The 25214-nt window shown below is 40.2% G+C and overlaps 1 protein-coding gene across 2 annotated transcripts in view; it reads right to left on the bottom strand.

The window, feature by feature from the left end:
• Positions 1-20359, bottom strand: part of Scn3a (sodium voltage-gated channel alpha subunit 3) — a 74849-nt gene extending 54490 nt beyond the window's left edge. Inside the window, exons 1-9 of one of the 2 annotated variants that reach the window (XM_050123761.1) lie at positions 20052-20359; positions 14718-14836; positions 13324-13413; positions 10870-10998; positions 10255-10346; positions 8984-9256; positions 8518-8581; positions 6196-6337; positions 5257-5463 (exon numbers count right to left, since the gene is read on the bottom strand). In XM_050123761.1, coding sequence (XP_049979718.1) covers positions 5257-5463; positions 6196-6337; positions 8518-8581; positions 8984-9256; positions 10255-10346; positions 10870-10998; positions 13324-13413; positions 14718-14836; positions 20052-20315 — 1380 coding nt within the window. In that variant the 5' untranslated portion in view covers positions 20316-20359. Of the gene's footprint in view, positions 1-5256; positions 5464-6195; positions 6338-8517; positions 8582-8983; positions 9257-10072; positions 10165-10254; positions 10347-10869; positions 10999-13323; positions 13414-14717; positions 14837-20051 lie in introns of both variants that reach the window. The other variant, XM_050123767.1, reaches the window with a different exon arrangement.
• Between the last annotated feature and the right edge of the window lie 4855 nt (positions 20360-25214).

Below are 25214 nucleotides of genomic sequence, written 5' to 3'. Positions count from 1 at the left end.
CACTTTTATCATAGTTTTAGGCTCGAAATGATTTAACCACGGCTTAGTGAGGCTATGGAACAACATAGCATGTCTCGAGCCAAGAGCTCTTTACATATGTTCCTGCTTTTAAACCCAAGCTCAGAGTAGAAAGGAGGGGAATTATGAAAACGCTGGTCACCTTTTTACATATGTCATTATTAGATATAAATAACTCTAATGTATCTGCCATTTTGTCTATCTTCCTCTTGGAGCGTAAGTCACATAGGCATTGGGTTTTTTTTCTTTCCAGTGTCTGGTATTCCCTCTGACTCAGAAAGTCCTCAGGAAGCACTTGATGAGCAAAGCCTTAGAAGGCATCTTACTGTCAGTCACCTGACACTAGTGGAGGGGGGGGGGGGCAGCTTAGCTTTGATTTTCCAGATCCCACAGAAGGCTGTGTGGGAACGGTGTGCTTAAGGGCAGTGTGCATTCGGAGGAGAGTAAGGAAAACCCCATTTAATAAATTTTGTCAGCCCTGTGTGCTGGTTTTTTTTTTCCTGAGAAGAGGCAGGCCCTCTTCAGTCATTTTGTTTTTCAATCTTATGATAAGTAAAATTAAAAAAAAAAAAGCCTTAAAGTGAAACACACTATCTTGAGACATTTCTTGGGTCAGCGGGATCTCAGTGGGCAGTTGGATACTGAGTAGAGTCTTACAATTGCGTGTTGGAGTCAGCAATACAGGACATATAACATGGATGTATGTGGATATTATTGAGCACTCGGCCCATGCAGGGTCCCTGATTTAAGCATTGCTATGGGACAATGCTCATATGTAACTGAAACGGTAACTCAGTATTTAGGTGTTCATAAATCTGTGTAAGACTGTCAATTTTTTCATTTTTGATATCCATCATTTCCTAAGTCATCCGTGATGACAAATGAATAGCGAAGATGCTGCGTAATATAACTATGTATGTTCACTAAAGGAGATCAACAAAGCACCTGTTGAGAGCAGATTAAATACTATCCATCCTGCGTTATGCAGAAGAAGCACATGATATATATTGTTGCTGAATATATGAACACATATGTATCTTTGTTCTGTCCAAACAAAGTTTTCCTTTTCTCTCTGTACAGACATAAGCACAGGATGCCAGCGCTGATCATTTATAGCCTTGTTTGTCCCTGGAAACGTAGGAAGTCGTCGTGAGACTCTCTGGCCACAGTCCTGAAGTTGTCATTCAATGGCAATCACTTCTGGAGTTTGTTTTGCGTAGGACACGATTTCCCTGCCTATTCTGAGTAATGGTTCAAACAATTCAAAACCAAAACAGATTCCTTTTTTACTGCGACAAAAGCGGCCTCCGACACAACACGTTTTCCCTGTCACTCGTCAGCTCAAAGCTGCCTCTTGTTCCCCTGACTCCTCAGAGGCAGATGTTTCCTGCCGTGGCTCATGTCCACGCACCTGCTTGTGCCCAGCTCCACGATGCTGCCAACGTCCTGCTCGCTCAGACTCATAGCCAATCGCTCACAACTGACATCCTGCATTCTTCTCATAACAAACAGCCAGTTAGTGCTTAATGTTTATGTAGGTTACCTTTTCTTAGGATATTTCTCTATGACTCAAAATAAATGCTGGAATATATACCGTAACTACAAGTCCTTGAAAATACAACCCCATGACTAATTTTTTCATTTTAAAAGTTGGATAAAGTTGAAACCCTGGTCAAAGATATAAGGCACTAACTATATAATTCTTCCATTTATATTACATATCTTAAATGTCATAATTTCAAATTATATCCTGTAGCTTACTCTAATATTTTGCCAGTGGACCTATACAGCCTGGGGTAGGCTAAACTGGATAATATTGAAATTTAAAGGTCACAAATTAAATATCAAGTACAATTTCAGTGATTGGGGACAGAACATTTCTGACGAATGTTAGCTTTTCCATTTTCAAAACTTGCCTTTGATTTGGTGAGCCCGCTGTGTTGTGTGCATTTCCCATCTACAGAAATGATTAAACCTACAGGAACTTTGACAAACATTGAGTAAGAAATAAAAGCCATGCTGTGTTTCGTGAGGACATTGGCTAGATGGCAAATCCTAATGGGACCTAGGCTGTAGAGAAGACCTGGACCTCATTTTGGCACACAAGCTTCACGGTACACCGAGCCTTCCTTCTCTTTCTCCACCCACCGTTCACTAGCAATATCAACCATGTCATCAGTAAAAATGGACTTGGTACTCTGACTTCCTCCCAAAATAACCCTTTCTCTGAACTATGTTTCAGGTGATAAAAGTGAATGCAATATTGAATCATGGTGATTTGGCCACTACAATCCAATAATGGGCTACTGAGTGGAGAATGACACAGTTTAGCTGATTTAACCATGAAGTAGACAACCAGCCTCTTTAATCTCTTATTAGACATACCCCAAACCTAACTTAGAATTGCATTTCTGAAGTTTGAAAGACTACAGTCTTTTAATCTGTCTATTTTGCCCCAAAGTGACTGCATTTCAGGAGATACTTATTCTTCTATTATCTATGTAGCATCTGCAAACAACTCAGAATAGTTGAAACATAAAATGTTGATTCTATAAATTCCAATTATGCGTTGTAATTCAAATAATAATTCGATGATCTATATCTATTCTTCTGAAAAAAAGTAAACTAAAAAAAATTGCTGTTAGGTAAAGCACTTTGTTTGGACCTCTACTTCTGGTGCAGCAGGTCTAGCGGGAGTTAGATGAGCTGTCTCCTGAAACAATGAGAGCAATAGAAAAATAGATAAAATAACGGTTCTGGAGACGCTGAACTTCTAATCAAGATGGTCTAAAACACTGGGAAATGGAAAAGCATAAAAGCTCCATCAGTGTCCTAAATTACGATCCTGGGCTCCTAGATGGAAACCCAGTAGAATAGAAGACTTCATGGGTTGAGGAGGTGGAGCTGAGACCACAGGAAAACCAACGTGGCTACCGTTCACAGAAAAGGCACACAAGGAAAGGTTGAAACAAGATAGAACTCTGGAGCCCTTTTGAGATCCACCTTGAGTACTAAGACTACTTTGTGGTGTGTGAGTATGTAAGTCAGGTGGGAAGAGAGAAGTAGGGGAGGGGAGAGAGATGAAGTTTCCTGAGGTGAGAAAGCATCCTCCACCATGCAACGTTACACATGTACTGGCCATCGGCACTAACAAGCACTTCATTTTAAAGCCCATTGGGTATTATTTAGGGAGGTCATCACTCCACTGTAGGTGATTAAACATCTTTACGTTAAATACTACTTTGGTCCTATCTGCTAAATCTTCAAATGTTTGAAGATATGAAAGCATCAAATTGCTAATTCATGTTGAAATTGTCTCATGGCAGAGACCAAGAATTTTTATAGGAATGCAAAAATATCCATTGATACCCCAAATAAATTTACCAGAATTCAGTTGAGGATTTTTAGAACTTTAAACAGGAAAAAAATGCTATATATGAAAAACAGCAAATTGGGAAGTGTAGCAAAAGATCAACTTGAAGATAGTGATAGAGAAACTATGCAGTCTGGCGTAGACAAGCTTATTTTAAAACTTGTTTGGAACTACAAAGACTCAGAATATCTTTGAAAAGCAAACCAAGGACAGAGTGGGAACATGATCATCCATAAAACCTACTATAAAACTACAATAGTTCAGAGTTTCTCTGTGGAAGTTTCTCCTGGCTGTCTTGGAATTTACTCTGTAGATCAGGCTGGCCTTGAACTCACAGAATTCCACCTGTCTCTGCCTCCCAAGTGCTGGGATTAAAGGTGTATACCATGACTGCCTGGCTGAGCAAGTGATTTTTGACAAAAGTGCCAAGTCAGTTTAGCAGAGATTCCCTAAATGGTTTTGAAATGGTTACCTTTCTATGTACACAAAACAGAATGCATACAACTAACATTTCATGTACATATTTATTTATGATGGGCATCGGGCACAAGGGAATGCAGACAGCTCTATAACTTTGGGAGGCAATATGGGGGGAAATCCAAAGCACTTATTTAAAAGGTAGTGTAGATGCTACACCAAAAGCATTAGGTCTAAAAAAGAAGAAATAAGTAATAAGTTTTGCTTCATCATATTAAAAACATTTACTTTAAACCCGTTATCAGATGGGAAACCAGCTCTAGCAAATGTCAAAAACTTGTACCCATCACACATAAAGACCACTTCAGACTCTGCAAGACAACAAAAACTGGGCTAGAGAGATTACTTAGTGGTTAAGAATGTGTGCTGTTCTATTAGAGTGTCCAGGTTCAATTCCCAGCACCCAAACTATCTGTTCCCCTACGTGGAGATCTGACTCCTCGGTTCTCTGTGGGAAATGCACATAATTTTTTAAATTTTTTTTAAGAAAACAAACAACCTGGAAAACAAAAACAAAAGCAAACAAAATAAGAAAGGAAGAGGATGAAGCATCTGAGGATTTCAGTACTCACTTCATGAAAGAAAGGCACAGAAGAAAAGCAAAACCACAAAAAGGATGCTTTGCATCATTAGTTGTTTGAAACCTACGAATTATAACAGCAACGAAACTTATCAGCAAGGCCTACACAAAGACTAGCCATGCTAAGCGTTATCAGCAGCAGGAGGAAGGGAACTGGCAAGGGCAACAGTGAGAGACAGAGGTCAGGCTCCTCTGCAACTGCCCACGACCTTCTTCTTGAGTGCACCCCGCACCTTTCCATCCACTCCTGTCTTCCCATCTCTTCCAATTACATCTGTCTTAGCCACTACATCTACATTACTCAGTCATTAAATACACTTCAGCATTGAAAATCTTGTTCCTTGATTTCAGATGTGTTTCTGGTACCTTAATTTGACCAACAAACTATCTTGGTAATATAGAAACCCCAAAGAAGTCTGAAGTGCAATCATTCACAGAGGTTTCTGGTAAACTTTAAAAATGAATTAACTTCAGAATACAACTTTGAAGGTTGTATTCTATTGGAATACAAGATTGTTTGTTTGGAAATCTCAATTATATCTCTTACTTAAATCCCAACCTCGGTTTCCATGAAAATATTGCATAATAAGTCTTATACTTAATGCATTCCTACCTACTAGGTAATTTCTTTATGTTATGTGATGTGCAAAAAGTTTATTTGACCCCAGTTTTATGAATAATTTTGAGTATCTTGCAGCTTTCCAATGCCAATAGCTACATACAATACAGAATGGTAGCTCTAGCTTAGTCAGGACAGCTGAAGATTCCTAGTAAGAAACTAAAACAAGAGCTGACAGCCACTTCATACCTGAGCCTCCTCCTGCTGCTTCTTCAGCTGCTCCAGCATCTGCTGAAACTCCGCCTCTTTCTGCTCAGCCTCCTCCAAGGTGGCCTGATTCTGCTCCTCATAGGCCATGGCCACCACAGCCAGGATCAAGTTCACCAAATAAAACGAGCCCAAGAAAATCACCAGAACAAAAAATATCATGTAGGTCTTCCCAGCTGCACGTAAGGTCTAGTATAGAAAAACAATAATTTAATTGATGTTTTAATATAATATCCCCAAATAAAATCACACTACAATAGCTAGATATCAGGAAATTGATGATTTTTAATATCTAACTTTTTGACCAAGTAATATTTGGTGTTAAATGAGCAAATATCTATATATTAACGTATCAATCAGATCATCAGCTGTATGACTGCTGTGTCATTTGACATAAAAACATTTCGAGATAATACTTGTTTGACTATATCAAAGTAATTTTATAAGGGTTTCTAATGCAGGACAATGTTATAAATGGCGTGCTTCCCCAATTTCTACAGATTCAGCTAAATGACTTTCACATAAATTCTCCAGACATGTATTTTCATAATATGAGTATGCTCATATACATATAGGAATGTCAATGCCCCATGTAAGAAACTCTCAATATGGTTTTTTGTTATCTAGCCCTAGGTATCTATACTTCCAGAAAGAAGCCCATAGCAGAGGGCCTTTTATCTAAGAAACTTTTTATATTGTTTGCATATGTGCATTTCTATATGAAAGAGATGGGGGTGGGGGAGAGATAGGGAGGAAAAGGGGAAAAAGAGGGGCGAGGGGAGAGAGGGGGAGAGGGGGGAGGATTCTAGGTGCATCTACTCTAATATTACTACCTTAATATCCCTGAGTGTTATAAATCAATACTTGGAATTTGTATAAGTTCATCAACACAAATCCTACTCATATAAATGTAGTTCATACCAACTGGTAAAGGTTCTCCCAGTAATCCTGAGTCATGAGTCGAAACAGAGACAAGAAGGCCCAGCTGAATGTGTCAAAGCTCGTGTAGCCATAGTTGGGGTTTCGCCCAGCCTTCACACAGATGTACCCTTCTGGACATTGTCTGTGAAAAAAAGGAAAAATGTAGGGGTGTCAGAGGAAGTGCAGCTATTCCCACCAATCACTCTTTTTTTTATAGAAATTGTCAAAAGCCAAAGTTATTATCTATGATGAGGCTTTCATTCCCAGAACATTTTAGCGGATTGCTCACAGGTGAAATTTGTAAAGAGACGCCAGAAGAAAATGGAAGAACAGGGGAGTCAAATTTATGGCCATTTGGAAAGGTGATAGTATAGCAGCCAGATGTTCCCCTGCCCCGATGTCATCATTATGCAGTCTTTACCAAGTGGGAAGAATCAAGAATTTAAAATTAAGGAGAAAGTGTCGGCTGGCGGGAAGAAGACCAGCAAGCTGGTCTGTTAGCCAGTTCCGTGGAGCTGTCTGAAATAACAGCACATCTTAAAACTCAGTTTTATAACTATGACGACAGTAGAATGCCCTGCATCATGATGCTCAGGTCTTAATGTCAGTACATCATCCTTAGCTACGATCTTTACTCATAAATCAATTTTTCCTTAGCACCCTACTGTCCCAGGTAGTTGACGCTGACATTTTCCTGCCTTCCTGGATCCGACTAATCTTTTTCTAATTTCCAAGAGAGCACTAGAACTGGGCATTCCTCTAAGTAGCCCCGATTCTTTATTCCTTTTATGAGACAGGGTTTCTTTGGAGCTTTGGAGCCTGTCCTGGAACTAGCTCTTGTTGACCAGGCTGGCTTCGAACTCACAGAGATCCACCTGCCTCTGCCTCTGCCTGCCAGGTGCTGGGATTAAAGGTGTGTGCCACTACCGCCTGGCTCCTCTTAAAAAGAACAGTACCAGAAATCAAAGTCTAGGTGGCAACTGGTGTTTATTGCTGCTCAGCTATCAGTACTTCTAGGCCCCTGGGGTGATGGGACGGGAAAGTATTTGTATGCATTCTGACTTAGGGAGCGCGCACACACACGTAAACACATAAATATCTCTACATGTAGTCGTTTGTGTTTCTATTTAGCTTCACATCCCCTACCTCAGACTCTAAACCCTCAGCACCACGACCATCCTAGACCTCACCTGACACTTGCCTGTCACTTGTCACTCTCCCATTGAGCAGCTGGGCTCCCTCCATTCCTCTCCATTTTCTGTTGTTCAACACCAGCATATAGCACAGGGGCTTTGAGATTGGCCATCCATGCTACTGTGGGCAACACTTTATTGCTAGGCAGCTGCTCCTTTGTCTCTGCTGTCACAGACTCTGCTCATATCCTAAAGTTGAGACCTTTGCCCACTTCTCTTTTTAGCTCACATTCTTGAGATAGTTTCATATATGTGTGCTCTCTTTAAATTCTTTTGTCATAGTTTTATTTTAATTTATTTTCATCTTGGGATCCCCAGATCTCCCAATGAGTTTTAAAGTTTGCATCAATTATTTACCCCTCTATGTTGCATGACTTGACAAANCCCACCTTAAATATACTGTGCTCTTCACCTAGTTCACTCCCCATCCAGAGTTCCTTTAAACTCTGATCTTTTGTTCATCTTTGCTGTTTTGTCCTTTTCAGACAACGTGTGATTATAATCTTGGGAGTGTATGGCTCTTTCAGGTTGATATTTTTTTCCTTTCTCACTCATGAACACTATTTTCAGATTCATTTATCACTTAGCAATATTAAATTATATGTGCTTATAGCAGTTTATGTGTTTCTTTAGATATGCAAAGACACCTTGGGTGTTTCCAGTTTGGACTGATTTATGTATACAGCTGAGGAAAATAGTAACTTGCGGATTTCTGTGTAAGTGTATTTTCTAATTAGTTGGCTCTCTATCTAGCCTTGTGGTGGTGTGGCTGTTTATTTTTTAAGAATTTTACAAACACTCTTATCATGATCATCTATAGTTCAAAGACTACACTTCCTAAAGAGGTAGCCACTCTTATTATTTACACATCAGGCATTCCTCCCTCCCTTTCTTGTTTGTTTTCATTTTTGTTTTTCGATACAGGGTTTCTCTGTAGCTTTGGAGCCTGTCCTGGAACTAGCTCTTGTAGACCAGGCTGTCTTTGAACTCACAGAGATCCACCTGCCTCTGCCTCCCAAGTGCTGGTATTAAAGGCGTGCACCACCACAGCCCAGCTTCTCCCACCATTTTAAAATAAAATGTCCACATCTTAATTATTACTTCTTTATTATTGTTATGTCTTTCTTACCCTGCATCGGAGCCATTTCCACACAGCAGAGGGTCTTTCTGTCCATCCAAAACATAAAAGTGGCCTGTTGATATAACAATAATCAATTTGATTTCATATGAAATTCTATTTACTTTTAAAACACAGTGGAGTTGGGGGCTGGTGCAATGAGATGACTCTGTGGGTAAACATGTTTGCTTCTGGCCTTGAGGACCTGAATCTGATCCCCAGAACACACATGGCAGAGAGACTGACTCCCATAATTCCTCTGACCTCTTTGTATGTGCTGTTTTACACAGGTGCACTCCCCCCGCCCCCATATTTTTATTGATTTATTTGCAATAAAATTTGTAAAGAATTCATCAGAGTTTGATGTCATTTCCAAAAGTTCACCAATAAAGTCTACCTAGAAAGTGTCTTCGCGCAGAGAGTCTGAATTGTTTATAGTTGAAAACTCCCTCCGCAACACTAAGGCAATGTTTCTTACTGTCATCTGCGATATAATCCTTCCAGTTGAACGTGCTCACTGTTACGTTTACAAATGTCCCATTGGAGTCCATTGTGCCGTTGAAGTAGGAAGTAGTGTTGGTTTCAAAAGCAGAATCACTCGGGGGCCACTGCAAGCATTTATTCCTCAGGTTGCCCATGAAGAGCTGCAGCCCGATTAGCGCAAAGACACTGAGACAGAACACAGTGAGGATCATGACGTCAGACAGCTTCTTCACCGACTGGATCAGGGCCCCCACGATGGTCTTTAAACCTTTGGAGAGAGAACTATATGTCAGATGAGGGATATGTGTGACATGTGACGAGATTTCTTCTTAGTAGAGGCATACATTCTACATAGCCCATGAACGGCAGCTCAGCTACATGGACATAGAAGCTTTATGGACAGCCTCATGACTTGGGAAGAGATGGAGGGCTGAGTTTCTATATGAATACCCTGATGCCAGAGGGTTCTGAACCACTGTCCACCAATCTTCAGGAAGTTCTGCCTGTGTGATACCATATTGCCACAAGCATGTAGGAAACTCAATTGTGGATACTCTTTCTTTCAATCACTGTGTTTTATGAAGATATTTCTCCCAACCCGTTCTTTATGCCAGCCTGCCAGAAGCAGTGATTAAAAGGCAAAGGGAATTTCATGGCTGTAAAGATCCCATGCCACACACATGCTGCTCCACAACCTTTTCTCCTTTATAAAGGATGATCTATTTTTGGAATAGATCTCAAGCACATGGTAAAATACAAGGCAGTTAGTAAAGCCATTGAGAGCAAAGCTATGAGGATGCAGGAGAGAAGACATACATCTTAAATGCAAGAGAGGAGTTACGACAACACTCATCAATGAGATGTCGATGTCTCATGCAACTTTCTGTTAAACTCAGAGGCTGACTTTATGAATAAATTGAAATTGCTAACATTGTAAGGAACCGAATGAACACGGGAACACTCTCTGGCATTCTCGAATGTGGCAGACCTGAATAACAAGCAGCAAGGCCGATGGTGGGTTTGCAACTCCAATATTATTAGGGTATGGTTTAAAGTCAGCCTCGGTGTTTAACCTAGCTCTCACCTGGAATGACTGAAATGGTTTTCAATGCCCGGAGAACTCTGAACGTTCTCAACGCTGAGACATTGCCCAGGTCCACAAACTCTGTCACATATCTGCAATGGGGAGTTCACACACAAACACAATAACACACAAGAAAAGTTGGAGATATAAGGGCCTACCACCTTACACCAGTTTCTTCTTACCTGGGATTACAGAAATAGTTTTCAGAGCTCGCAAGACTCTGAAAGTTCGAAGGGCTGAAACATTGCCTAGGCTTACAAATTCTGTTACATACCTGTAGGATTAAATCAGAGTTACAGATAGTTTTGGCAAAGTTCATTTTAAGTAACTACTGCTGGGTTGGCGTCTAGAGCCCCTGGAGATACACAAACAAAATGGATAGGAAGCTCAGGGTGCCAAGGCTGAAAGCTGCCCTTAAGGAAAAAAAATATTGCTTTATTTCAATGCACTTTTTATTTACATAAAGAAGATTATTTGCAAAAGTTATAACAGCATAGCAGTTTCTATTAACTTGTGGTTAATGAGTAACTTGGTTTTGATGAAGAGGATGGCAGGATATGAAGTCACTGCAGTTATTGCTCAAAGACTATGGGACAATAAAATAATCCCATGCGTTGCCAATTTGCTAGACCTATCTACCTTTCGATATTTAGTTTAATACATATTATCATAATGTATATGTCATAGAGTTGAGTTGACTAGTGAGAAAGCTCTGTATTCAAAACGTATCTTAGCTTGATGTATATGACGATTATTTTCATTCTTTTGAATTTATCAGATAAAGATAAATTACTCACGCCATGACGATGACACTGAAATCCAGCCAGTTCCATGGGTCACGAAGGAATGTGAAATCTTCTAAGCAGAACCCTCTTGCCAAAATCTTTATAAGGGATTCAAAGGTATAGATCCCAGTGAATGTATACCTAGGAAAAGCAGCCAAGGCCAAGTCAGCAACAGTCGAGAGGAAGTAAAGCCGATAATTTTGAGCATGGCAAACCCTAACTTTTTTTTTTTGAATCTTCCAGAACTTTGTTTCTTTTTGTACTTACCCAAGAATCTTAATTTAATAATTCTTATTAGACTGAGTGAAGGATTAAACTAAAGAGACAATAACATATTTGTCATAAATATATTCTTCAAAACTGTTGATGCTAAACTACCTATATTTTAGAACAATGATTTATTGGAAGAGTTGGGGGGTGAATATGATCAAAATACCCTGTATGAAGTTCTCAAGGAGTTAATAAAGGCATTCATAAAAGAAATAGCAATTTCCCATATTTAGTAGATTATCATTGCTTGAGCTCTTAGAGTATCCACAGAAGTAGAATGTCAGCCCTATGGGCAGTGTTCTGCTAGTATACAGGTGAAAATTATCAGCCAGATTTTAACCGTCAATAGTCACGTTGTTGGTGTCTTCTTTGACAGCCGTCCCAATGGGGATTCATGCACCTTTATTGAAATATTTGTATTAAAGTTTTGGCTAAATGGCTAAACTCATTTAAGGTTACTACAATAGACTGGAACTAGATTTTATTTTTTAATCTTGAGTCAGGTATAGAATTTTGAAACTGCCCCCCATCTGTCTCTGTGTCTCCTTCAGGTATACATTAATGCTCCCATAAAATGTATATTCATTGTCTAGGATCTGGTGTCTGTATTTGCCTGAAATCCTTAGAGCACAGATACACTAAACTCTTCAATCTAACTTTGTGTTCAAACTTGCTTGAATTTCTACTCTCAGCTTTCAAAGGGGGAACAGCTCTTGAGTTTGTGGGCTATCATTGTGCGCCCTAGCCCATTTCTCTGAGTGAAGACAATTGAAGTTATTTGTGTTTCCTCCAAAAATAGTGGCGCGTGCTTGTTTTTAAACACCATGTTCTTGAAAAGTAAAATCTGAGCTTATTTTTCAGAGCATTTCGTCTAAGTCATAGAAGCATTTGATTTTCTTATGGCAACTCATTGTGTTTTACAGCCTACAGCTCATTTCTGTGTGTGAAGTAGTAGGATCAGTGCTGTGAACGGCTTGTCGTGAGATGTTCCCTCATAGTGAGGAACAAAGAAACAGATGCAGAAATCATCACATTGAGTACATTTTCCTCTATCTTCCACCCCTACCAGGCTCAAGTGGTTACAGGAGCAGTAAGTATAATTGCTAATTACAAAGTAGCTGAGTATTGAGAAGAGATGCGTTTTACCACACCACACTTGTGTGGACTTGTATTTTAGTTTGGATGTTTGTATACTATATGAAGTTACCTCTGCGTTCACCTCAGAACCGAGGTATCTTACTGCCTTCTCTTTTCCTTGGAGTCCATATATATTTGCATTTGTTTGGTTTCACTTTTTAATTTTTTTAAAAATTTTTTTTGCAGTGACAACCACTCTTTTGCTTGTTTCCCTAAACAATGCAAAACTACTACATGTAGCTGAATAGAAATTTTGCACAGTTACTCAACAGAGATGTGTCAGCTGAAAACACTTATAGTGCAAACTGTTTTTACAGTGCATATAGCATCTCTAAGTTTCCCTTAAAAAGAGACACTCAAAGCTAGACACATGATTGTCCTCCAAAAGACTCAGGTTGTGTTCTTTATTCCAGTCCCAGGGCATGCAACACCCTCTTTTGACCTCCTCAGGCACAACATATACATGGTGTGCAGACATATGTGCAGGCAAGACACTCATACACATAAATAAAATAAAAATAAAATAAACATAAAAATAAGATAAAAAGATTCATATCCAAATATTCCCTTTACTTAACTTTTAGTATTAAAATTAAGTGAAATTTATATGAGCCTAAATGACTCCATTATAGGAGTCTTATAGGAAAATGTTTTACACAGTAGCTTTTGTAACTGTTTCCATTTTGTTAGCTGTACATCATAAATGGTACCTGGTATTTCCGTTGAAAGAGCTGCCTTAACCTATGACCAGGATCCACTATGGCAATACCATTTAGAAAGTATTTTTAAATGTTCCAAATGATCCTTTGCCAAAATATAAATCACTGACAAATGGTGCCTTAGAATGGCACAGTACACGTTTTTAGCAACCTCTGAAAGTGCTAATAATAAAAATTGATGTCATTTATTTAGGCATCGTTCTCAAAACTATAGAATCATAAGACAGAAGCCTTTTCCTTGACTTCGAAGGTGGGAGCCCCAAGTCAGACCATTACCACCAAGGGATTGCCAGAGAAACAGAATATGTTTTCTTCATTCCAAGAAGCTGGTCGTACTTACTCTACATTCTTTGTCCAGTCCGGAGGATTACTCAATGTCATAAACACGCAGTTGGTCAAAATCGTGCACATGATGAGCATGCTGAATAAAGTAGGTTGCAGTTAAGGAATAAGTGTCAATAGACACATAAAACCCACCCAACACAAAAGATGCAAAAGCCCAAGTTAGCCGTGAAATGAATCTTACTTAACTGGGTTAAGACAAAGGTTAATGAGAAAGGCCAAATCCTTTCTTATGGTCTGGTATTGTTTCTAAACAGTTTGCACAGGTTAGGAATTCCCTGATGAGCAGATGCTGCAGCAGGCTCACGGTGATGACAGCAATGGTGCCCATTTCTCTCTCAGGTACAGCAGAGAGAGGGGATGTGGCTTTGTGCTAGCCACGTGCAGTCATTGGCTATTCTGCTAGGAACATTGCTCTTGCTATTTCAATACAGATTTCACTATGGGGAAGTTCATGTGGCCGATAATTTTATTTTAAAATATAAACACTTTCTGACATCAAACTTCAGAACAGAGAATCCACATGTACTTCAACAGGTTATCTCCTATTTTCTGTGTCCATAGGATAATGTATTTTGCTTTATATATGCCTGTTTCAAAGTTTTCAATGGAAAATGCCCACTACTAAGCACCATTTTAAACCCATTTTGTCATTACTTTAGAATTTATCGTAATGTATGCCTAGTCTTCCCATCACAGGTATTTTTTATTATTATAATTTGCACATGTGTGTGTTATACTGGGAATCCATCCCAGCACCTTTAACGTGCTGAGCTACTATTTTACCACTGAGTCACAACCCAGGCTCAAAAGGAGTCTGAAGGTTGATGACTTCTTGACATAATGTTATCCAAGTACATAGATATAGGGTAGCTACTTGAATGAGGAAAAGAAACAAGAAGCAAGAAAGGAATGGTGGATGTGAGGGAAGGGGAAAAGGAAGGAAGGGGAGGGGAAATGGACATAAATTTGCTGAGGATAAACAAGCAATTAATACATGAATTTTGGAGAATCTGTCAATATGTATAGTGACACTATATATATAGTATATACACCATAATAACTGTAATAGGCTAAACCTCTTTAGCAATAATGAATAGTTGAGTTGAAGCTAGTAATGGGCAAAGGATTTGCTTTCATTTCTGTTACACAATATGATCCAGTGACACACTTGCTGGCATGACTTCCTATTTGATTCTAGAGCCATGATAACAATTTTATGATAAACTTGTCATATAGATATCAGACGGCCAATGGAAACTAATCCCTTAAACTAACAGTGTTGCTATTCTCTGTAAATAAATTGTATAAATCTTAAACCACGACAAAAGGCATTTCATTGGAAAGCAACCGCTGGAAACAGCATCTGGACAATTCGCGTGAAAAGGATATGAGTGGACCAAAATCTTAATAGCGATTTTCCTAACGGGGTTTAGCGGAGTTAAAATGTACATGGCGGAGGTGGCACTGAATCGGAAGATCGCCTTCCCTTTATTCAACACCACGAAAGTCTGAAAAAGAAAACACAAGGGACATTACTGAGTTAGCCATGTGGGCTTACTTGAAGCATTTACAATGTGCACCAAGAACGTTTACCTGATTTGTTCGTTCAAATGTGTTTGTTTAGATGAGTTGGAACTTAACAAATACCCTGTTTTCTTCTAGATACAGGCTACGTGTTTCTCCTCTAAGCATATAGCCACAATAAAGGTGCATTTGGCCAGTACGTGGTCTGTCTCTAAGCCTGCAAACTTGTTGATACAAACTGATAGCCCTACGCATTTTTTTTAAATCAAATTATACAGCCTTACAGAGTTCATTTTCTATTTGAGGCTTGCCATCTGTCTCCAGCTTCGGTAACTTCTCAGATTATTTCGTGTGCATAACTGTTAAAATAATCTTTTCTAATAGTTCAGTCGTATCAAAGTACTAACCCTAATTTTGCAGTGGCCTTCCTTCATCTCTGCGGCATCTTTTTTTTTTTTTTTGATTGAAGACATTTCGATAAGTCATAGAACCTGATTTTGTGGGCAGAGAAGGACCTGATTTGTAGCTTAGGCTGAGAAAAAGACAGCTGCACTGAAAATTCATCTTAAATACATGACCGCAAAGGCCACGCCGTAGTTCAAGTCTATGATCTGGAGCTTGCAATCATCACCTTAACATTTAAGCTATGCAGACCCATGACTACCTGTCAATCCCCCAGGATGGATCATCCTTTATTTTTTACCGCTAGAGTCATCACTGCTGCAGCCACTGAATCCACTTGTCAGTCCCACTCAGAGCCTGTCAGTCTCTCCGAGCTGTGGCTCTGATGAGCATGCTCACGGAATCAAGGACGAAGACTCCACCTGTGGAGAGTCTGCCCCTATCCAGGTAAGCCCATCCATCCATCAGCCCCCTCTGTTCAAAAAGGAGTTTTGAAAACACCTCCTTGCTCAAATAATTGTCAATAATTGAATTTTGGAGATGGGCAGGCATTGAGGTATTTTAAACATTCTCCTCAGGTAATTCTAACACTCAGGCAGTTGTACGATTCAATCCTTTTTTTCATTTCTCAAAACCCAGATCACCTCCCCGCTCCCGTTTTCCTAGGTAAATCGCACCACCTTCTCATAATTCCCTAGCTGTTTCTCTTGCCAACAGGTCTTCGTATATTACTCTGCACTCTTCCTACGTTGCTTGTAATCACCATCAAGTAGCAATTTCCACGTCGGGCTCCTTCCCGGGAGAACCTGGTTAGATGTTTTCATAAGCGACCTAGCACAAAGAGCCTGCAGCCTATGGTTGCCTTTCTCCCACAGTATTTAATAGTGTCGTTTGCAAATAAACACTTGTGTTAATTAAATATGGGTTTACCTTGAAGGCGCCGTTCACCTTCACGACATCTGTTGTAGGTACTTAATAACATGTTTGCTCCCTTTAACTAAGGCCACATCCATCCATACACAGTGACTAGCGACATGCTCTGTTTGAAGAGGCAGGCAGGAGTGTTTATACTGTGAGCAGAGAGGGCAGGGACAGCAAGCCATCCTCTCTCCACCTTCCTGTGTTTGTGACCGTGGGAGCTGACCATTACTAGACTAACCACTGTCAATGAACTGCGCTCTCTAAATTCTAAGAGGAGGGCAAGAAAACTATCCCTTCCTAGCGTCCAGAGTATCTGCAAGTGATCCTGAACCTTGCTAAGCCTGCCCTTGAACTTCAAAAGCTTTAGTGGATCATCTGGCATCCACAGTCAAGCAATCAAGAGCCATTTGGGCATCAACATCAGCCATGGTGTGTAAAAGTTCCCAATAATTTGAAGTGCATTAACTCACGCACTTTGAAACAATTTCCCTGAAAAAAAAAAAAGCAATTTCTACTTGCAACATTAGAAGGGAGTTTTATTTTGAAATATCTCTAAAAATCTAGGAAGTGGGAATGAACAGTCCTTTAAAGCAAAGTGAGCCTGTGCGTGCAAGTGGATCCTGGGCTGCTGAGTGCGGTACATCCGCCCCATTTACAGCTCAGGTACAGGACAGAACTGAAGAACACACACCCTGAGCGCTGAGAAACAAGGAGTAAAATTCTATTGCTCTACGTAGTGACCGAGTTCCATGGAGACATTTGAAAGATGGAGCTTTCTCATGCTGTTGAACGTTGTACCTACACCAAAAATTACATGGGGACACAACAGGTGGCTGGGTGGTGGCTAAAACATCAGCCCTCAAGTCAGGTTTCTAAGTAATAAGCAGTGAGGCACCTTGAAAAGGTTTGATGCATGGTGCCAAAATCCTTGCAAACCCTGTGGCCTGTTTGTGGCAACAGTTATTTTCTACTCTGGACCGCTGCTTCCTTCTTTTCTGCTGGGTGCATACTCATAAGCTCACTGAAATTCTTGGCATTGTTAAAGAAGCTGCATATTCCACCTCAAGGCAGCAGGGCAGCATGAAGTAAAACTGAAGCATGAAGAACTGAGTAAAAAAAAAAGAAAAAATGTCGCAACCAATCTTGGAGAATCCTTCTTGACATTCACTGCCCCTGCAGAGAGTTTGATCAGCGGTCAAGAGCTCCGAAGCTGGGCAGACTAGGCTCAAAGCCTTGGTCTGCCACCGATGAAGAGTGACCCTGGTCGGTTAAGGAACTGCCCTTGACTTTCCTTTCCTATCTGTAGACTGAAGCTAACAATAGTAACTGCCTCCCTGGCTCACTGGTATGAAATGAACTGGAGTATCCAAGTGGCTCCTCACATAGGATGAGCCCAACAAATGTTAGCTATTATTATCACGCCACTATTTTTAAGCCGTTAACCTGGCCAACTTAAATGCCATTAAGATACGTTGTGGTATTACTCATCTAGTTATATTAGTCCCCAAGATACATCACTAATCAGTGACAGCAAATCGTTACCTGAGGCCCCACAGCTCCACGCTGCCTTTTACATACCTTGTCATATAGTAGCATGGCTTCGTGCTATGGTAAAATTCTCAGTTCATGCATTAGCTCCTCCCTTTGGCTCCTAAGAATCACACGTCACTTTCCTGAAAGTAGCTGCTTAAATCCTCACCCTCAGAGATGTTTCATAAATGAAGCCAGGGCAGGAGGCAGTAAAGGGGCTGTCCAGAGCCCTTGCTATGGATCAGAGTCACTGCCAGTGAATCATGGCCTGAGTCTGGTTTCCACTTGGAGTGAGAAATGCCTGTCCCTTCCAGTGCACAGAGAACAGGCCTGTTTTCTAGTGCCAGATTCACATGAACCAAGCTTGGATGCCTGGCCTGTAACCTCAGATGCCAATCAATATACAATAAAATGGGTATGTTATTTTTCTCATGTGGGAAAGAATTGTAGTGATACTTGTCCCACAGGAAATCTTTGAGAAAATAAATTATGGACAGAAGAGTCCTTGTTGGACATTGAGTCCAAACAGCTTACTTCATTTAACTGGTGGGGGAGGGTATTTAATATCATCCCTTAGGTAGCCTAGGGTAGTCCTTTCACAAAGAGGTGATGTTGTCTTTGGGAAGGGAATTCTTTCAATGTAAGTAAACATAGCCCTTCATTGGATAATATCTATTTTTCTACTCCCCACCCCACCCAGCCATAAGAATAATCAAACTGTTTGACTCCTTAAAAGAGGTAATAATACCTTTATCTTATCAAAGTAAAACATACTCTGTGTCCTTACAATAACTTTAAAAAAACATATACTTTGGGGTTTATAGCTCAGGCTGTACTTTTAGATCAGGCTGGCCCTGAGCTCACATTCCTTCTTGCTCTGTCTCCCAAGTGTGTGACAGCAGATATGGCTGCCAGTGCATATTTTAGGCCAGGATTTCTCAAATTCTGTCCCAATTTCTGAGAGGAGTCGCTTATTGTTATTCATACTTTATAACAACAGAGTTTCCGAATCTCAACTATTTCTTGATCATCTCTGCAGTAAACACGGAAATTTATTTTCGAAACCTAAGAATGTATATTTAATTGGAAGCATATGGATGTATATTTAATGCTTTCCTTTCAAAAGGAAAGAACTTTTTAAGTATTTATTTTATTTATATGTATGTGTTTGTTTATGTGCATACATGTGTGTGAGCATGCTCACAGGGGCCAGAGGGAGGTCAGCTGCCCTGGAGCTGTCCTTGTTGACAGTCATGAGCCTCCCGATGTGGGTGCTGTGAACCATCTCCAGTACTCCATAAGAACAGCAAGTGTTCTGAACCACTGAGTCGTCTCTCCATCCCCAGGATGAATAACTTCAAATTGTGTACTACTTAAAGGATGCAACATCTTCAACCACTGCCTTTAAAAAAAATTCTATTTTGTCAAGTAAAAGTGTTTTGTTTCTTTCTTAATTCACAAGTCATCAACTCAAAATGATGGTAATCTTTACAAAGAACTGTTTTATTGTTGTGAAGGCAAGCTATAAATCGTGATTAAAAAGAGACAAAATATCCATTTAGAAATTTAAACAGTATCCTTTATTTAGATTCTCTACGAGTTTCATGAAGTTGGTTTAACTATAGAAACTGTCTAATTCTGGCAGAACTACGTAGCTATTTTGAACGTCGGATAAACATAGACAATGTTCCTTTAAATTATGTGAGGATTATTATTGCTATTGTTATTATCCTCATTATTATTTACTCCTCTAATCTTAATATTTCTTTCTTTGTGGCAATGTTTTAAATATTTCTAGGTGGCTCTAGAATTTAGCCTAGGACAATTTCAGTGACACCTGTAGAAGTTCCTAATCATATGCCGGGTCAGAGGATAAAGACTAAAAATGTATGGCTAGATAAACATGCATCTGCAAAAATTATCTGTCTACAGGGAGAGATAGGTAGATCACTGTCTTCTAGAACACAGATGATTGTAAGAAACATCAAGCCAAGAATGAACTAAAAAATAAGTAGAACATCCACCCCCTTTCGCCCTCATGACTACAATTTTGCTGTCTATCAAGCAGTTAAATGGGTTAGCAATAGCAGATACTTATCTTTGCTGTCAACTTTAAGTTTCCCCATTCATCTCGATACTGTGAAATGGTAGAAGTTGTTTATGCTTATTCCTTTTTTTTAACTTCTTATGAATCTTCTGTGTTTGCTTTACTGTGCTTCAAGATGTCTGACAGTAAAGAGTGCTATAGAATCCTTCACAAATGAAAATTACAATTCTCTAACGTACATAAGCCCTGCTTTGCACATCTAATTGGGAATGCATTGGCCAAGTAAAATCAGCACTCACTTTCTTACTGACGTAGTAGGGGTCCAGGTCCTCCAGAGGCTCCGACACCATCTCTGGAGGAATGTCTCCATAGATAAATGGAAGGTTCTTCCCAGCTTCCAAGTCACTGTTCGGCTTTGGTTTGTTCTCATCATCAATGTCTTGCTCTTTCTTGGGCTTCTTGGCTTTCTCTTCTGCAGCACGCTTTTCGATAGCAGCAAGAGATTCTCGCGTGAAAAGGCGGAAGCTCTCAGGTCCTGGGGGTACCAGCAGTGCCTGGGCCATCTTTTCATCCTGCACATTTAATTGCGTTTAGCTTCTTGCATAAGAATTGCCTAAGTGGACAGAAACCACACATAAGTGTTAAGAAAGAGAAAGGCGGAGAAGGAATAAGAAAGAAAAACCTGTGGTCATTGGCTTTGGGGAAAAGAAAATATTGTCCTATTTTGGTGATTAGTTACAAATTTTACCTGAGAAGCAGCATCTAAAATGATTTTCTGTTATTTCCAATATGCTTCAGTAATTTAAAATAATAAATTTAATAAACAGAGCAAAAGCCTGTTCTGAGTACTTACTAGCTTAATTTAGCCATTTTCAATGTATTTCAAATTGTTCACAATATATAAGGTCTATTGGTTGATTGGAATAATAAAACATTAAAAATCATATTTTCTGAGACCTTGAGTCCAAATGTATTATAGTACATTTTTGCTAACAGAATAATGACAGTAATGTTTGTCAATCAATTTAAGGGATCATTTTCCACCACACTTCCTGCATCACAATATATTAACTTCCCAAGTAAGTGTTGATAGCAACACAGTTGTTGTGATACATGCCTGATCCATTACATTGCAGAATAGAGAAGAAATTTTGTCTAACCCAACCATGCTCTGGTTGTCAGCATCATTAACTGAATCACTGAGAAACATCTTGGCAGCAGTGGCTTAATGGGAGCCAGTGCTTCCAGAAAGACTTCTGTCTGTTAAAAATACATATGTACCTTCCTTTATTTATGTGTGTACATATGCACTACTGTTCATGTGTGTGTGAGTGTGCATGTGTGTGGATACACATGTGCATGCAAATGTGCACGCACTTGTATGCCCATGTGTGGATGTAATGTGCAATGTGCATGCACCTGTATGTCTGTGTGTGAGTGCATATGTGCATGCACTTGTATACCTGCGTGTGGATGTAATGTGCATGCACTTGTATACCTGCGCGTGGATGTAATGTGCATGCACTTGTATACCTGCGTGTGGATGTAATGTGCATGCACTTGTATACGCGTGTAGATGCAAATGTGCATGTACTTGTCTACTCGTGTGTGGATGCAAATGTGCACACACTTGTATACTCGTGTGTGGATGCAAATGTGCATGCACTTGTCTACTCGTGTGTGGATGCAAATGTGCATGCACTTGTCTACTCGTGTGTGGATGCAAATGTGCAAGCACTTGTATATCTGTGTGTGGATGCAAATGTGCATGTACTTATATACCCATGTGTGGATGCAAATGTGCATGTACTTATATACCCATGTGTGGATGCAAATGTGCATGCATTTGTATACCCATGTGTGGATGCCAGAGGACAGCCTGTGTGTCACCCTCAGATATGCCATGCACCTTTGAGTCAGTCTCTCATTGGCTGAGAGATCGCTGATAGGGGTAGACTGGTCAGTCAGTGAGCCCCAAGGAGCCATTTGTTTCTGCCTTCAGCACTAGTACCCCAAGAGTGTGCCCATGCTTGACATTTTCTATGTGGGTTCTGGGAATTGAGCTCATATCAACAGGCTTGTAGGAGTACCACTTTAACAACTGAGGCATCTCCCCAGCCTTTTTCCTTCCTAAAATTAAGCCAAATCTTTTTGCCACTTAGTTTTTCTCTTTGGAGCCTTCGGAGGCATTGGATTAACCAGGCAAACTATATTTGGTTCCTCTTTGGGTTTACTGCTCTTCAACTACTTGAGACAATTTTTGATGTTGTACTGGACTTTGCAGGCGTAGCAAGGCTCTGACGAGTGGCCTCTTAGACCACATTCCCTAGGTTCTGCACTGCAGTTCTGTCACCTAAGATTGTGTGATATTGGATAATGTGGCCCCTATTGCTTCAGTCCTGATCTATTAAAAAAAAAAAGTGGGGGAGGGGAGACGGTAGAAAATTTGACCTCTCAAGATTGCTAGGAATAAATGAGTTAATTTATATCATTTCAAAAAGCAGCTCTTTGGAGTAAAAAATCACTTTCTTAATGGTACGTATCATCAGCTCTGCCTATCAGTTTCCTTGTTATGTGTCAAGAATCCTCCCAAGCTAACTGTTCTCCTCTAAGTGAGCTCTCGATGTGCTGGGGCAGCTACTGACCCAGAGCTTCCGCAAAGCCTGGAGAATTAAAGTCCTGGGACACAAGCCTCTCACCTGACTGGAGAGGAGTGGAGAGAAGGCAATGGGCTGGAGGGCCCTGGCTCCGTTTCTCAAGGAAAGTAATGACTTTCTGCAGGAATTATGACAAACTGTCAAAAACACAGGAATCTGGTGATAGGAACATTGGAACCAAAGTCACAGCTACTTTACTTGTATTGCCCACAAAATCACCACTTTAAATTCCAAAAAGGAAAGGAGAAACCACGACAGCAAACTGTGATGTGTCCATCAGTCATCTTGTAGAAGGATCTGCTGCTGTGGCCTGAAATTAACTGTCAAAGTCTTATAACGTTGCCTTCATTCCCAGCCCCCTCCAGGTCCCAAATTCATTCTCCTCTTGGGCAGTTTGCTCCTAAGTCCCCTTCCTGAGGCTTGGCTAGTTGCTGTGTGGAAATACTAAGCACACAATCAGAAAACCTGGATGGTTTAGTAAAGAGGACAGATGATATGGCTTTATTTTTATTGAATTTGGACTGGAATTACTAGTCCCCTGACGTGTTCCAGCGGCAAGAACTGTTCTCAACTTGAGAGGTGTTTAAATTAGTGTTTATAACATTGTGCCATCACATTGAGCCCTGTCAAATGTCAGATCTTTCTTTCACTCATTTTGTAAAGCACCTGTTTAGTGACTCTGAGGTTTTTGTTTGTCTTGCCTTATTTATTTTTCTAGCACATGGATTAGAAGGGGAGCTAACAGTTCCACTTTACTTAGAGATGAAGTAACCATTTATTCTGTGCTGTGTATTCATGGCAGGCTGCACAAAACTGAATTAACGCTTTCAGAATGTCCCTTTGAACTCATCCTAGGTTGTGCATCTCTTGGTTTTTGAAATCTGGATCTCTCTCTGGACAGCTTTGGCTGTTCTGGAACTCACTCTGTAGACCAGGCTGGCGTTGAACTCACAGAAATCCGCCTGCCTCTGCCTCGCAAATTCTGGGATTAAAGATGTGCACCGCTATACTTCTAAATGTGGGAGTCACTGTTTCCTGCTCATCTTTAATACTCAGAGAATCAGAATCTCCCTGTTGTATAGCTCTGGTCATGAACTCGGTGCCTATGGACCATCCCAGTTGCTAATTTGGGAAGATCACAGTGGGGCAAACATGGCGCTTTCCTGATTGGGTAAAGTGGCTTTTATATTTGAGCATCATGTTGAACTGACAGAGAGGAAATGATGCTGAATCTGGGGTGGGCATCTGGGGACTCTTTAGAGTCACCCTCAGAGAGCCTGTCTGTGTGGTTTAGCCCTGCCAAAGCCACGGCGTTATGGAAGAACCTCAGAAAAGCTCAGTGGCTAATGCTCTTGTTGCAGAGGCTGACAACCTGAGCTCATTTCCCAGAACCGGCATGGGGAGGGAGAGAACCAAATACCCTAAGTTGTTCTCTGTGTTCCACATGCGTGCAGTAATATGTATGCACACACACACACACAGAGAGAAAGAGAGAGAGAGACAGACAGACAGACAGACAGACAGACAGACAGAACTTAAAAGGATTTTTTAAAAGAACCTAATTTTAAAGGTGCCAATACATTGTCATTAAAAAAATGACTGGTTATACATTGATTGCATTTGGTTTCACTGAAAGCTTCTAAACCTTCAGCTTTCAAAATAAAATTATGTTTTAAATGCCAAACGTGAAAGTCTCTCAATAATCTCCATGGTTCACTCTGATTTCGGCAAAATGATATGGAGCAAAACGCTACCACAAAAATCATAAAAATGAAGGGCCCGTGAAATTCTCAGACAGTTGTCTGAGCCCTGAGACATATTAGTCCGTGTTCTCCACTTTTCCCTGATGTGGGGGAATGAGAATGTGGCCAATATTTGGACCAGCTTCTATACCCAGTGAGCCCAGGGTCCCCTAACTTCTCTTACCACTTTGCTGTATTGTAAAGTCCCATTGACTTTCAGTTCTCATAAAAATGTTTTTCCACTTCTTTCTAGTTCATTGAGAGCTTATTATACAGAACCCTTACATAACTTTATATCCATGTCAGAACAGATATTTAAATTTTAATTCCTATTGAAGCCTTGATGTGGAGTATATAATATTCATGAGTATATGTGCACTATAATTTATTAAAATAATCAGTTTAATATGCCTTGTTGTCTCCAGAGCTATCTTTTCAGAAGCAGAAAAGGTAAGCAAAATCCAAGGAGATGACCCTCTTGATTAAAAGGCAAAGAACTTAAATGTGAGTACCTATTAGCAAAACAAACACACCCATCTGCCAGTTAATACAAAAATTGACACTCAGTGCTTTTTCTTTGTAGAACTCGATCACAGAATTTGATACCTAGGAGGAACCCTTGGACCATGTACTCAGGAGCTATTTATCACAGGAATAATATGAACCAGCGACATTCCATGGACCAGCCCTTTCCTAGAGGAGATGGCGAACCAGTGCAAGATACAGATGCTAACAGAAGTTAATGCAGGCAATTAATACACAACCATATACGTTTGGCTACCAAAGTTCACAAATTGGATCTATTTATTCTGACCAGGCCAAAGGAGGGAGAGGTATGGTTTATAAATTTTCCTTCAGAAAGTGATAGGTTTTCTAAGCTATACAGATTTGGCAGGTGATGGCAGTGTAGTGACAGTTTGGAAAGGGCTGGCTGGAAGATACATCACTGGAGACACCAAGCTAAGGTGTATGTGTGCGCGCATGGGGGCCAAAGACGAAAAGGAACATGGAGAGCTTGGTTGGTAAGCACTATCAGAGGTTCATTAAGGCTGACACCAATCTG

This window comes from Alexandromys fortis, unplaced genomic scaffold (assembly GCF_014885135.2).
Source record: "Alexandromys fortis isolate MF-2015 unplaced genomic scaffold, M_Fortis_MF-2015_v1.1 scaffold_8_9099976_23576923, whole genome shotgun sequence".
NCBI lineage: Eukaryota > Metazoa > Chordata > Mammalia > Rodentia > Cricetidae > Alexandromys > Alexandromys fortis.
The sequence above is the reverse complement of the archived record's forward strand: the minus strand, read 5'-3'. Positions and strand labels throughout refer to the sequence as shown.